General features: G+C 32.1%; 1 protein-coding gene across 4 annotated transcripts in view; it reads right to left on the reverse strand.

Moving 5' to 3' along the window:
• The window catches only part of LOC105258839 (basement membrane-specific heparan sulfate proteoglycan core protein), a 193,992-nt gene that overhangs the window by 10,838 nt on the left and 166,110 nt on the right, over positions 1 to 17,044 (reverse strand). For all 4 annotated transcript variants that reach the window (XM_011270376.3, XM_025411650.1, XM_011270374.3 and 1 more), the window contains exon 4: positions 834 to 1,044. In XM_011270376.3, the coding sequence (XP_011268678.1) occupies positions 834 to 1,044 (211 nt within the window). The remainder of the gene's footprint in view (positions 1 to 833; positions 1,045 to 17,044) is intronic.

Here is a 17,044-nt window from a genome sequence, read left to right on the forward strand (position 1 = left end):
TCGTATATATACATATATATAGATATGTATTTATGTATTGAAAGACGAAATCGATGCGGTGCACTGGTAATCAAAGTGACTGCAATGTTATGCGATTACTCGATTAGAGAAGATGCAACAAAACTAATCGATACTTTAGGATATTTTTCACGTAACAGACATGCAAGCGAAAGCATTAATCACTTTAGTCATGCTGGTGCGTAATCGAGTATCCAGCAGTGTCTTTCCTGATCAATCAGGTGATGGACACTTACGAAAGCGTTCAGGTATTCCTTCATCTATCGTAAATTACGCAAAATATTTACAGCGGCAGATAGTCATTACGGAATCTAATTTAACCCTTTCATAGTTTCTCGCTTGATTTAATCGAAGCAAATATTGTAAAATTTAACGTGAGATTTAAAATATTTTAATATACTGCAATAATAAATTTGTTTCCATAATATGTATTTAGAATTATAAAATGTATATAATGTGATATAATATATATGCGCATATGTGTGTATGATAATTAAAATATTAAAATACATATTAAAATTTATATACATTTAGAATACATTAATATTTTTAAAATTAATTATTATCTATTTTACAAAGAAAAAGAGAGAGAGAGAGAGAGAGAGAGAGAGAGAGAGAGAGAGAGAGAGAGAGAGAGAGAGAAAGAGAGAGAGAAAAAGTATGTGCGTATGTGTATCATTTTTTTCGTCATAAAACTTATTCGAAAATTCATACATGTTCATATTTATTACTTTAGTTTATTTCTTTTATTAATTAAACGATCCATGAAAGGGTTATCTGATAGATGTCTAGAAACTTTACGACCTTGATTTTACCTTCCACTTTTAACATGAAGGCTAAGTTCATTTTGGGCTCGGTGTTAACCTGACATTCGTAAACCCCGGCGTCTCGCGGTTGGACATAATTGATCTTCAGCGTCCATTCGTCGGATGGTTCGGGGTGCTTAACGGAAAATCTTGCGTCTCCTGTGTAAGCGTGGATCGATGACGTCAGAATATGTAAATCCCTCTTACGTATCCAGGAGACCTGCAACCAAAGTGAATGCCCGATTAGACTCCATCCTCCCGAAATCCGACCATCGATTTGCTGATCCGAATAATTGATATGATTATCCAAATGTTGCATATCTGTTTTCCTGAGGGAATATTATTCGTATTGCAAAAGTGCAAAACATTAACGATCGCAATGAATTATATTTACACGTCGGTGAAGAGCTTCAAAATAGCTTCAAGAAAAATTATCAGTGAAATATTACTAGCTCATATTTACAAGTTTGATGAAAAATAAATTCAAAAGCTGTATAAATAAATGTTAATCCTTCGTTAACGAGCAATTTGAGTCGTACTTTGATTTATTTATCACCGACGTATGGTTCCGACAACGAGCGAGCTAAGCTCCGCTGACTTAAATAGTAATTTACATTATTAATCCGATTTTTCTGCCAACTGAAATATTTATTGAAAAATAAAATTAAGGAAAAAATGAACGCGCCAATATGCAGTTATTTGCTTTCCTATAAAAGCGACCTAACGTTTTGTTGCATCGAGCTTTTGCTGCCATTCAATTTTAAATCAGAATATTGCTCTACTAGATATTTCCAAAACATATGTTTTTAGATCAAAATACAGTGATTACACAGGAACAATCGTATCCGATCGACCTTAATTCATCAAATAATAGCAATCAGCCGATAGCGCAATTAATCGACTCCAGATTAATCGGTATCCGACTATCCATTTATTTGATCAATTATGTCAGCCGTCATTAACCCCGAATACTGCCGCCTCATTTGCTTTAAAAAGCAATGCTCGCTTTTGGTCGTTTCAGCTGTCATTCTCTATTGTCGGCGGAAATATTTCGAATTCAACAATAACTTCCGTGGTCGCGCAAGCGTGTAATGCATCGACGATCAGTTCAGTCGGCCATTGTTACAACGCTTTCTGCACAAACAAACGTAATGTGTAACGTTTTGTTGTCCACATAAAAGTTAAATATTGTCACTTCACGTTGCAAATAAATATTACATTTTATCGACGTCGTCATCAATTGTTGATCGAATAAACACGTTGTGATAAGTGAATTATCGTTTCGGCATACATCAAAATTTGTAATTTGAAAGCGTCGCAACTTGGCACATACACGTTTGTAATTTTAACGTTACAAGCAAGATATTGCATTATGCGGTATACAGTTTCATCTATTAAGTATGATTTTAACTTTTCTGATTATTTTCGATTTGCAATTGACACGTCATAATCGCGGCTATGTCAAAATATACATTTTCATGCATGCAAATCTTCTGTGCATATTATCCTGCTAAAAACTTTACGTTATTTTCTTAGAATTATTTTAATGTTATAAAAGATTTTTAACAGAAGTATGCAAAAAATAATTTTTAATAATAATTTAGTAATTGTTTTTTATGTTATATTTCCAAAAAAGTAGGATTTTATCATAATTGAATAATTACTTTTCACATTATTAGATATTCTCACGATTTTTAGAGTTGCGATAAAAATAATATAATATATATTCATTTTTTTAATTTCACGATTTAATACTAGCTTACATATTTGAATATTTAGATTACTTTTTCGATAAAAATTGAGTTTCTTTCGAAATTGAGTCATTGCCATTTCGTGCATTAATTCTGGCCAGACGCCATAAATTTATCTCGTTTCAAAAATCTGATTTTCTAAACTTTTCATCTATTTGTCTCAATTTTCCTTATTCCCGATGTCTCCTGGCGATTTGTCTTTCTTTGATCTTTTCTTTTTCTTCGTATCAAATAGAAAAGAATTATTATATAGATTGCAGGCTTGCTTCAATTTTCATTTTCTTCAATCGCAAATTGCGCAATGTTTCTCTTAAAGAGGTGCTCTATATAAGTTGGAAATAAAGCAAGAAATTCACCTACTCGAGGGAAATCTCTCTAGGTGATCGCGGTGAAGCATTCTCTCGAATTGCTCGAATTTCTCGAATGCCTGGAGCCGATACGACATCGGTATCATTTAATCGATGACGATGGCGCACGTATAACGACCGGATTGGAAAAACGCATTAAGTCTCCCCGCGCTCGCAAGGGTGGCGTACGAGATGGCCGTTAAAGGTTGTCTCCGAGCCACCCCAACAATTATAGAAGTACGTGCTTCCGATGGGTGCACCTACAAGGCATCCTTGGCGTCCCTTCCGACTCGCTATCGGAGGTGGTACGTCTAACCCTAGCAACGGGGGGATCGTTAAACGTATGTTCTTCCCAGGAAGAGGACTCTCACTCCTTTCATTAATTATTCGCCATCGTATCCTTCCCGCAACCACCTTGGATTTAGAATGACATGATCCTTTCGTTTGGAACGCTCGATGGACGAAGTTCTAGATATTAAACGGATTGATAATGGTTGATTTTCTGAGTCGAAAAGTTATATTATCGAATTTAATTCATTTTCTTGTTCTGTAATATCATTGGAACATTTTTTGTTTTCATTCACTCATTGTTTTCATTCTGCTGAGCCTTGAATAATTACTTTACAATGTGAAGAAGCAGAGAGCTCAATTTTTTTTCAATTCTATAACTCGTGATAGTTATAGTCTAAAAACTGTTTTTTAAAAGTGATTTGTATAACTCGTGACAATAGCGGTTTTTTAAAGTTGCGTCCATGAAATGTTTGACGTACTTGTTACGCTCTAACATATTTATTTTTTATTGTAACGCTGTAGGCGTTTCCATGCAATTTGAGCCTCCTCTTTTTATTTGTTTATTAATATTTTCGATAATTGAATAATATTTTTGGTGTATTCAATATTTATTGTTAAAATTATAATTAAAAAAATCAATATGTTAAAATTATAATAAAAATAAATATGAGAATAATTGACAATTTTTAGAAAATATTAAATTAAAAATTACAAACTACATCTTGCTTAATTGGTGCATCAAATTCTGACATTTCCAAACTTAAACAATGTTTAAAATGTGATAAAATTATCAAAGATTGATAGTAATTGCGGAAGCTAATTTTTTCCGGAAGATTAGGAGCTCGGAGAAGAAGAAATAGAAATTTAATATAAATTAGAAATACGGTCACTTCCTTCTTTTTATCGTATTCCTCCTTTTTATGTATCTCTTTTCTTCATCCGCGATTATAGTTTCGCGCCTTTTATATATGTATATAGCACACCTTTTATATATGTATTTTATATATGTACCACCGGAGAAAATTAAATATCCTTTAGCTTCTACGTTTTGCCCCTTGGGTCCGGAACCTTCATAATTTAGCCACGAAAATTTTATAGTTCCGAACTCTTAACTAGCCACTGAGATTACGAGAACAGGAATGTTACGTGCTCGACGCGTTATCGTGTCACTTTATTACAGCGATAGTAAGATAAATAAATGGGTTACATTTGATGCATTGCTCGCATTACTTACAATCGTAGTGTTATTTATAATGATGTTTAAATAAGTGTACAAAAACTCATTCTTCTTGACGACAACTCTTGGGTAAATTTAATTTAAGAATAATAATTAATAATTAATTTAATAAAACTAAATTAAAATGGTTAAACATGTCTTTTAAAATATATGCATAAATGTATATCCATTTTATCGCAATTTGATCCAAATTTAATTATAATATTCTGTAAATGTAACCTTGAAACAAACATCTTATTTCTAATCATTTTATCGTTGAAATTAAACTATTTGAGATTGTATTAAAATCTTTGTGATATATATATTTCTAAAAATAATCAATGCAATATATAACGAGATAGTTAAATTTGTTTCACAGTTTCCAAGCACAAGAAATACGCTCTTTCTGCCAGCAACGAGAAATTACGAGGGAACAAAGGATCGCAATGTGGCGCCACTCTTAGAAATCAACGCGTCTCTGACGTACGAATAGTGAAATGAAACGAAAGAGCAGCATCCTTCTTGGACTGCTCTTCTCTTGGCTTTTGCTCGTCTCGTCTTGCATCCCGCAGGAATATCCGAGAGAAGAAAGAAACAAAGAGAAATAGAGAATATGTATGTATGTGTGTATATGTGTATGTGTGTAGGTTTACGACGAACCGAATGGTACATAAAACATTTCTAAGCACAATTTGCCAGGCGGTTAGCGAGCTTTCAATGCCTTTTGCCTGTCCGAAGATTTACTATTTTCTGCTTAGGTCAACTCGGTTTTAGGAAAACAGACTGAAAAAGCTCTTTGTGTGATTATATGATGAGACGTGTCATTCAGCGATCTCTGTTTCTTTTTAATTTGTTATCAGAACAGATAGAATGAATTCTAAATACATACATTTACTGGGGAGAGCGCATAAAATTGAGTGAAAATTACACTATAATTTAGCGTAAGATGGAAAGTCATTTCTTAGAAATATCACTTCATTTTGAATAAAAATTGATCTATTTATTTATATCAACTTCTTTAATAATAAAATGACTGATGTTTGCTGAAAATGACATTCAAAATGTGGATTGTAATTTATAAATAACGTTCATCATTATAATGCGAAGAAATTTTACTAGAAAGCTTATGATTCTTTTTCATTTTTTATTTTTTTTAATACATAAATGCTACATAAATTTTGACATTTTTACACTGTGAAAATTCCATCAATTCAAGCTCAAGTTTTCGTAACCATTCACTGTAATCTGATGATATAAAAGGTTTTCCGTGTGGATATGTCGCGTGACAATTTCAATGTATCCTACAAACTCCAGATAAATTCTATTTACGTCATGAGTCTTGATATACAAGTAGTCGCACTTTTGCACAAGTCAGTCGACATGTTGTGTCACAGCTCGAGTTCTCATTTCTTTTACTAGTTTTTTTTTTCGAGTTTTCGTGGGATCTCGGGACGCAGTCAGACATGTCGATCAATTTAACCAAGACAGTTTGTATCCGGTCGGTTTTGTCTCAAGCGTGAACTAACAGACAATATCGACTGATGTGAGTGAAATAAAAGAGGCGAAAACAAAAATTTAGAAAAAGCTGCTTGAGAGCTTTGACACGATCCATTTACTCGTCAATTTTTAATAGCGGTGCTGACACTTTCATTGTGTCAAAAACTCTTTTATACATGTTATTTCATATATAACATCGAGAAAATAATGTAGAGTAAATCTCACAATTCTCTTAAACTGAAATAACATACATATAAAAATAAATATTAAATATATAATCCTTTAAATATTTATATATTAAATATATAATCTTTTAAATATTTATATATTAAATATATAATCTTTTAAATATATATTAGCATTTATTTTTTTAATATAAAAATTTATATACTATCTTATCAACATGTTAAATTTAAATATATACGCAATAAAGATATATATAAAAATATATTAATATGAAAGAAATAGAGAAAAAAATATTATTTTATTTTCTTAAAAAGTTATTTAAAAAAATCAATGAATATTTATACACATATTATAGTAATCTGCTGAAATGCGGGAATGCTTCTTAATTAATATTAATATTTATACTTATATAATATTTATACTTTAATTAATATTAATATTTGATATTACGTTATAATATAGATTGTAGATCATCGTTAATAATATTGCATCTCTTTATTCCACAAATCCAAATTGCAAACGCGTATCAACTGCACGCAAATATATCGAGAAGCTGTAGAACATTAGCAAAATCCACCCGACCAAAACTGCAAACCCACATTGATCGCCATTACGACGCACTCGCAAAATTGTCAGACAGTCCGCAGTGCGCGAATCATTTCACACGCGTAGCAACATTGGCGAGAGACACGCAGCACGATTATTTTATCGCGCGATAGTCGATACGGTGAGCGATAGAAATTGGAGGTACCAATTAGCAAGAGGTATCAATTTAATGGCCGCTCGGCATCGTTCGTCATTGCTGTTACTGCGGTGAAATGCGTCCGACATGGGTTGATTATCGTCGCCGTCGTTATCGTCGTCATTACTTGAATACCCTATCGGCCGCTTCAACCCCCGCTTGCTCCTCTCTCATTTCCCTCGATCCATTCTCTTTCTCTTGCATATCCGTCCGATTTTGACAGCTGTCTCTCTCCCTCTCTCTCTCTGTCTCTCTCTTTTTCCCTTTCTCTTTCTCGTTAATCGATGAGAAGAGCATACGAATAATACTAACTCATGATAATAAATTAACTGCATTTTATGTGCAAATAAATTGACGCATTATTATGACATCTTGTTTGCGTAATGTCTTGTAACTAATTTTATCAATGATTTTAATGTTGAATTTTCAGCGAGAATCTGTATATTTTCGCGAGTTGTTGAACAGATTGCATGACCGACAGCATGTTAATTTTACAAAATGGGGTTTGTAATTGACATTTTGTGAAGGCATGGTCGATCAACTGATAGACAATTTCAGTCATGTTATTATTTGACATGGGAGTCGAGATAAATTATACAGTTTAATAGAGACATTATATGTGGGAAGAGAAATACTGCTTAAGCTTCTATCGTGTAGAAAATGATTATTAAAATGTTTAAATATTTAATATCATGATATTAGTAGTTTCATAAACGCGAAATTTTTTTGTAGAGATCTCGAGTAAAAAAGCGTCATTCAAACGGACTGTCAAGACGAGGCGAGACTAATGCCGGACAATTGGATGGATTTTCAGAGAACTGTCGGAAGACACTTAGGTGTGGCATGAATCCAAATTCTCGCAAAATCTCACTAAAAGGAGGCAGAGAATGGCTGATGCCGAGGCAAACGGCGTTTCTCATTTAACGAAGTGGCTCCAGGCGGCTTGTTCGTTCGCTATCTACTGTACCATTCGATTATCAACACTGAAATAAAAAAAACGCAAGAGAGACGCGAATAAAAAGAAAAAACTAAAACGAAGAAATCTTAGATTAGATGTGAAAAAGAAATCGCAATGACCATGAAAGAAGATATACGAGGAATTGAAAAGCGCGGTTTTGATAAAACATGAAGAAAAGAGCGAGAGGGACAACTTTAACGAAGCTGTGTTTAAGAGAGATTGTTGAGATAGGTTTGAGATAGAAACATTAGATGTAATAAAATTTGAACAACAGATAAGAAATAAGAACAAATTGAATTAGCGAACAGAGCAGAGAGATGACAGTAACTGTAGGAAGCAAAATTATGTTTGAATATTTTTTAAAAATCGATTATACTAACAATAAGCCGAAGGAAATATTGACACGTGTGGTTGAAAAAATAAAACAATAATTATAAAAAACCTATAAATAATTTTATGGCAAAATAAATTTTCAAATCTTAAGTTACATAGATTTAAGATCAAAGCAAAATATAAAAATTTTATAAAAAAACAGTAATTCTTTTTTAGAAGAGAAAGTACATTTTTAATAAAATTGCTATGAAAATTTAGAATTAATAATAGTACAAAGCAAAATTATATGTTTCATATATAATCTATTGTATATGTATAAAATTGGAGAACACTTTGGATATATTTCTGATGTTATATTTGATTTAGCTAATTTATAAAACCGATTATTATATCCGTGAATATCTGGAGATATATTTCTAGATATATTTCATAAGTATATTTGAAAAATACATTATGGAATTATGTTTACACAAAGAAAGAAGATAAAAGGTAAAACGAGAAGAAGATCGCGAAATATCTTGGAAAAGGATGGCTTCAGATCTAGGTAGTCGGGAAAGTAGAAAAAAAAACGTAAGAGCAGACGGAGATATTGGATAGTGAAAAGAGGTGAAATAGGGTAGCGCAGGCGAACAGTCAACTCGAAGAGACGGCAGCTAATTAGTATTGGAGCTTGGTACGCCTCCTTGCAGCGCAAGGGCTGCAAACCCACCCACTGATGGCACGACGGATCCGAAGGTGTTGCTAGGGGTGTCTTGGGGGTAGTTCTCGTTAATGAGCCTCCGATAACGACGCCTTTTTCCTTCATGGCTATATATCCTGTCGAGAGGTGCGGCTCTTACCAACCGACCTGGCGCATTCTCTCACCATTGCACTTCCACTATCCCTTTACCGCACTAGATCATCCCTCGTTCTTTATAGCGCTCATCTTTCCGAGAATCGAACGAATATTTGCGCTGCCACGAGGTCAATGCGGTGGACAAAAAATTCTGAGCAATGTAAAAATGGTATAATAATTTTATGATAAAGACAAACGAGATCTGAGACAAATGAAATGAAAATAATTGAAATATTTTATAGAAGACTAACCATATATTATTTAAATATTACTAGAACATATTGCCTTAACTCTAAAATGAATAATAATTTAATAAATATTAATTAAATGAATATTAATTTTAATTGGAATACTAAGATTTATTTTATTTAATACAAGAATGCTATTATATCCAATTTATGATATGCAATCACAATTATGTTAAATTAATATATTATCAATATTATTCCGAAAATATTCTAAATTTTAAAATCTAATGTGTAATTAATTCTGACAAAATTTTAACTGTAATTATATAGTTAACTGTATTATATATATATATATATATATATATATATATATATATAAATTATACATATTAATTATATATATTTGATTAAGTTTTTGACCATACAATGTTAATTATTACATGATTGTTATAAAAATTATGGCAAGTGTGGAACTGCAGAATTTAATGGAAACTCGAAATTTTTAGCGTGCATGCGATTTTTCGCTCTCGCGAAGCAATCAACACGCGCAATATACGAAAAACTTTCTGGAGTTTTTGAAAAACATGTATTGCGTTATACGTGGAATACGCTCGCAGGCATCTACAGCAAAGCTTACGGACCGTCGACATCTTCATATTCGCGAACAAAATTTCGCAAAATCACGTTCACGCATTCGCACGCGCATGGCGTACGCTTTATATACATTTAGTGGATATACTCAGCCAATAAACGGCAGATTGCATCAAAATAAGCAATAAAAAATCGCTACGAATATCGAGTATCATGATAATTGAGGTTGTGAATATTGTATTAATATTTGTTTTCTTTTCTTTCGCTATTTAAGTTGCAAAACTCGTTATCCACAAATGAAATCAATCAATTATTTTATGTTAAAGTTAAAAAGATATATATAGTGATTTCATTGATAGCCTAGGGCAACGGATCTTCCGGACCTGCGGCGTTTCCACGCGAGCGAGCATTTCGGAACGTTGAAAACCGTTTAATAATTTATCAAGAGAAATCGAATTAACTGTCGTGAATTTAATGTACACTCCCCTCCGCCTCCCCTCATCGTTATACGAGTAACCTAATTTTTCAGTTTGGTATTGCTGCGCTGGCGGCGGCAGTGGCTCGATAGATTGTGCGAGAGAGGGTTGTTCGCGCACACGTTACTCTATAAATCGCGCATTCCCCGCGAATTTTCCCCGAGATCGTCCTGACCATTACGGACAAGCGTGCGTAGCTATACGTACGTGCATACATGCATACGTACACATTCTTTCGGGATATATCGCTGCGCGGTGACACAGTAACGATGCCTGTGGAGAGACGGCAAAGTAAACACGTGATCGATATTGTTTGATTTATGTGCAGCAAGAGCGCCGACGGTCATTGTACGATCACGGAGTATTTTCAGAGCTTGCATCCGTGAGCGATAGTCGAGGTTCACAAGGGAGAATTTGCGTTGGTGTGGTCGACACACTGATACGCATCGAGAGAAATAGAGAGGGTGAGGGGGGGAGAGAGAGAGGAAGAGAACAGAAAACTCGCTGGCTGCTCCGAATTTCTAATTTTCGATATTGACAACTGAACGAACCGGGCAATGTCGCGTATGCCTTTTTGCCTTCCTGCCTTTTGATGTGCATTCGCTTTCTATCGTGATTCTCAACGATCGGCGATGTTTGTTGCTTGCGGTACAGCACCGCCAACGACAGAAATATCCGTGCTATGTAATTCTTCGTGATTTGTTTACCTCGCGTAAAGCGCACCCACCCACTATATCGTATTGACAAAGTGTATCGAATTGTCTACTTGACCGGTATTGTTCGTATAGCATGATCGCGTTTGTTCTGTAAACGGGTCTATTACTATTCTTTTTTGAAACTGTGATGTGCTATGCTATACAATTTGTATCAATTTATGTTTCGTATTTTTCTTCCAATATCGGATATTTTACGACAAAGGGAAAAAGAGATCTTAAGAAATCGAAGCTCGAAGCTCGAACTTTTCGAAATTTTAAATTTCCAGATAGATTTATCTCGTTAAGCTCAAACTTATCTCTTCAAGCTCTCTCAATATACATCAAATTGATATTGTATAAATAATGCATTATCAGAGTTATTTGCTTATAGTATATGCGCAAATAAAATCTATACATTGAAATTTAAATATTTATACGCCGATAGATCAGATTTCAAACGATGTGCAAAAAATACAAAACGTTCGCATTCCTGAAAATATAAACATTGCGAATCAATAAAAAACGTACGCATATATTTCTTCCGCATTTAAACTCAACGATTTAATTTTTCATGTGCGCACCTCTTTCGTCTCTTATAATATCCGGTTGACCGGAGTATAAATAGAGGGCATCTCTGTAATACGGTTATTCAAAAGGTTCCCTGAGTGTTCTTCTCATCCCAGGTAGTCGACCGCGATCTCAAGTAAATTGCTCTTTCTTCCGCGCATTTCGCAACGGAAGTCGAGACCGGGCGATTTTTCATCCTGGGGATGAAGAGTAACGCGTGTTGGGCTTTTCGTCGTTCAAGCGCACCGGTAAATACGAGAAGAATCCGTTGAAGAAACTCTTCCTTCGCGTTGTACAGAACAAATTGATCGAAATTAATACATCATGGGACAGAGATACGTATCGAATCCGTGACGTAATTGTGGATAGAAACGCGCGTCGTATTCGGGTGCGATGCGAGATTTCATCCGCGGTCCGATTACATTGAATTTCACGTCCACCTTGTACGTGACATCTACATTCTCCGATGATTTATGTAACATTACGTGATGCATTATTTATTGGGCCCTTTAACAGGCGAAGACGCGATCGACCATGCGTGGAATTATTCGTCGCGTAATAATAGGTTGCCACATAGATTCTTTTTTGAGACTGACGTTTCCATATATATTCCTCTCTTTAATATGTATTTACAACACACATGCAATTAATAGTAGTAGTATTTGAAATAAATTTAACAAACATGAATTAATTTATAATCAATAAATTGTAATGTAATGTAAATATATAATTTATTATTTTTATTAATTTATTAAAATTAATAAAAATTAATTTATTAATTTATATATAATATAATATATAATTTATATATAAATTAAATTAAATTAATTTATTAAAATTAATTAATTTTTTTTATATATACTATTTATTTATTTATTTATTTATAATAATAATTTATAATCAATACATGTAATTACTTTGCTGAGACTCTTTATGATTTAAAAGTTTAATGGATATATAGATGTAAAAAAAAGAGAAGAAAAGTGGAAATTTAAATGCAAAAGAGAAAAAGAGAATCTCTCTCTCTTTTCTTATTCATGCAAATATTGCATTTTAATTAAACAGCGTATAAAATGGAGGATACTACGATCCCATTTTCACTAATACGTTGGTCACTGGGAGATTATTATACTTAGCTGACAATTGCTCTCTAAATAAAGGATTAATGTATTCCTAAAGTATTGTACAATAAAAGAATTTCATCTTATTTTTTATTCGTTTCGTAAGTGATGGAAAGAGAAAAAAAAATATCAAAGAAGAAAATAACAATTTACATAAAATCAAAATCAAAATATTAATTTTAAAAGAATCATAAATTTTAACACAAATTGCAAAATTACAATAAAACTTGTTGACGAGATGTACACAACTTAACAGATTAAGAAGCTGACACTTAGTTTTATTTAAAACGAAAAGTAAGTTTGTATTTTTCGATTGATTGTGATTGATTATTTGTTCTCATCTTTATGTTAATTGAAACTATCAAGTTTCTAAGATTACTATTTTGAAAATCTGAAAATAATTGTGGTTCTATAAACATGAATTTATATATGCATCTACACATATATACGTATCACAAATAAATCATGCAAAACTGGCAAGATATGCAATTTCTTGAATTATTTTAATGCGCATAGAATCACATCATCATGATAAACGCTTCTGAGCGTAGCTTGAAAAATTCCTCGTGCTAAGAGGAATATATCGTGAGACTTGTCCAAGAGAAATCTTGGTGAAGCTTGCCAGATATAGGCTATCCTCCGTTCAGTCGAGAGGGTGGATTTATTATTCCATTCTCAATCTTGACATTATAAATTTATATCGCGAGCGCATCGTAGCTAAATCGAAATCCGAAGACGATACGTCCTCGCTCGACGGCATCGCTCTTTTTCCCATTAAAGGACTTTCCACTAAAAGATGATCGAAACGATAGCATAGTCGGAATGCACGAAATAGGAGGAATACAAAGATATCTGTAATAGAAAGAGAAATGTCAGACTATTTCATATATTTCGAATGCAATTTTGACTTTTCTCGTTGGCATAACGAGACTTTGATGAAAAGCGAAGATAAAAAGAATAAGAAAATATAATAGAGCATATTTTTTTTTATCATTTCAAATAATTCTTTTCATCCATAAATATTCAGGTAAAAAAATGAGAATTTAAAAGATATCAGTATTGTTAATGTTATATGTATAGGAAAATATATATAAAAATAATAAATTAAATATAAATTATATAAACATAATTTATATATAAATTAAATATAATATAAATTATATATAAATTAATATATAAATTAAGTAACAAATACAAAAATTTTATAAATAAAATTTTAAATTAAAAACTCTTAACAAATAATTATTGATATAAACGATTATAAATATTATTATATTCATTTCTAAATTTTTATTTTAATTTTCGAAAATTTGTATTTCTTGATAAATCGATCATGTGACTTTTTCATGTTACTATTTTCGGCGATACTCGATCAATCAGCTCACTCTGTTACGGCACAAAAGTAAAAATACGGTAGAGAGAAAAGTTATGTGTCTGACCGCAGGAGTGTATACCAACGTTGGTCGAAATAAATATGCATCTGTATGGATTTATGGAGTAGTTAGTAACTTTGTACCAACGATTCTCTATTTGATATAAATTTTTGGTATCTCTGCGGTTGTCTCGCATTCGTGATCGTCAGGTTTTTTTATGTAAAAGCTATTTAATTTAAGGAAGAATTATTGAATACACGTTATTTATGATATGTAGTTTAGAGTAGTTTAAAAAAATGTCTCGTATATTTTTCAAATTGCGACGTAAACATTTACACATTTTAATATCGATCCCTAAAGGAACGAACATTTTTATTTTAACAAAACTCTAAATAAATAGCTTTATTAATATTTAGATCTCGTATTACAAGTGATGAATTCGTATAATGCTTACTTGATTTATAATTAGTCAACTTACACGCATAGAAATTATTTGTACGTTAGCAAACTGTCTGAGCGTATTTGCACATATCTATTAATGAAACAGGTAAATGTGTATAGATCAGAGCTTTCCGTGTCGCGTATCAAACGTATAATGCTAGGATGTAAAATGAAACTAATCGTATTCGTGCAACGAAGATCTGCACATATTTGTTTAACGTAATTAATGAACGTATTGTCGGATCGTTTAGATAGAATAAATTAGAGGGCATGACATGTGCATGCAAAAAGATAAGATTATTTTATTATTCGTGAATTTCATATTACGTCAAGATAAAAGTTGACGTAGCGTGAAATATACGAAATGAATGAATAAAAATTGAACCGATCTGAATATTTCAATTCTGATAAAAGTATTGTTTCAGGGCCATCTACGTTTATATTTTCTATAAATATATATATATATATATATATATATATTTATGTATGTGTATATATATGTAATAAATTTTTAACAATAGCCTTGTGTGTATGCGATACTCTAGATAGTTAAAGAGACACTAGAAAGGAATGAGAAATGCTACAGCTTACCTTATACGGTCGTGTACAAACGCTTGTGGGATTAAGAGTGAGTAGTTGTACATCGTATACTACGAGTATGTTGTGTAGTATAAGTAGACGTGTAGGCTTCAATAATGGCAAGCGGTTAATTAAGCTTTAAACTGTCTAGAATAATCGATCTCATTTAGAAGTACGTGTGAAGCTAGTAGTTGAGACATTGCTTATACGAACTGGCCATCTTTGTGTTAGTAATAAAATATTTTAATTTAAAATAATTTAAAACATTTTAATTTAAAAATTCCCTTATTTTTTATTAAATTAGTAATTTTAAAATTTTATTTTAAAACTTGTATGGTTTTATAAAACTGAAATATTTTTATTACATATAATATATAATAAAACTTGGAAAAAAATTTTTATTGAATTATATAAATCTAATTCTTTTTTCTTTTATTTTTTAAAGATCTGTTATAAATCTCAGTCGTAACTTTATATCCCTGATTTTTCTTCAGTTATCCGGTCATCAAGTATCGAGAGTTTCAATTGATTTACGAGAAGGGAAAACGTATTAGGGTAGTGCGTAGAGAACGATGGTCGGCTAACGCTTTAGATAGAGTTAGTGTGATCTCTAAGCGAATCGTGGAAAGAAAAGCCAACATGAAGACGCTCCTTTAGGATTAAAATAAATCCTAATCTAGAGCGGGCCGTAAAGTCAAGAGGATGAGTCTACCCCATAAGCCTTAGCAAGAGGCGTGCTCAAGAGCGAAGAAAGACAGGGAGTAGAAATAAAAGAAATCTGTGTGTGTGTGAACGTTGGACGAGAAAATGTTACTCGAGATACACTAACTTCCTGCTTCAGTTCCGCCATTTCCAAGATCTCTAGACGCCTAGCTGTTGTATAGATATTAGTCCCTCGTGAGGTGAACGGTTGTAAATTCTCGAGGACACACTCGGTGTATTCGAGCGCCATACGGAGAGGCCACCAAGATTGTGCTGTGTGTATGCGCAAGATTTAGAGACATATAGTAAATATACTGGATGGATTTGACGGCCAAGAAACGCTATAATGTATTCTTGGCTTCGAGACTTGACATAATAATATTAATGAATTATGCAAAACCCTTTTGGGGCGTAAAAATATTATAAGCAAATTATTTTCAAGATTAAAATAAATAACATTACAATTATTATAATTATTTTGTATGTATATATGAAATATTGGTTTTATAACGTGAGTTTTATTATATAAAACAGTTTTATAAAAAGTTTTATGATACAGATCATGAGTGGCGTCCGTTGGCAAAAGATTAAAATATGAGTTACAATATTATAACTTATATATATAGTATATATAATTTTTCGCAAGTTGAATGAAGTGCGCATTGCTTTAACAAACGACCGTAATATTTTACGAAATGAGAGTAAAATCTCCACATTCATCTGACGTCCATAATAATCAGTTAATATTGGAAAAATTTTTCTTCTCTTTCCTTGATTTATTGCTAGAATTAAAATGAATACGATCAAGATTTTTATCTTTTAGATGTTTCATCACAAAGAAAAATTTTTTGCAAAAAATCCTGAAAAAACATCTTTTTAGAAAACGATAAAAAACACACTAAATATATGTACGTATTATTTTATGTACTTGGCATGTATTTTTTTATTAATTAATTTATAAAATGTTTTTTTTAGTAATACAAACTACATATTTCTATATAATTTATTTTCGTTATTCTGTGATAAAATTGTATCTTCATTCAATTTATTGGAACTTCTGTTTGCATTGCAAAGAAAATATTATACGAGACGACATATTTGTTACATTTTCTCTCGTCAGTAAATACGCCATATTTGCGTATGAACAACATTTCAGACAAAAAGAGAAAGAAAAAAAGATAAATTATTCATAATTAATTAGACATACATTAATCTCCTTCTTCCTGCCTATTTCTCAAGACCTTTAGCGGCACATATGTGTATTAATATTTAATAGAGTAGAGGATTATGAAGTTTTAGGAATAGACTGGACTTCATATAAAGCGAGCATT

This window comes from Camponotus floridanus, unplaced genomic scaffold (assembly GCF_003227725.1).
Source record: "Camponotus floridanus strain SB8 unplaced genomic scaffold, Cflo_v7.5 scaffold41, whole genome shotgun sequence".
In the NCBI taxonomy this organism is placed as follows: domain Eukaryota; kingdom Metazoa; phylum Arthropoda; class Insecta; order Hymenoptera; family Formicidae; genus Camponotus; species Camponotus floridanus.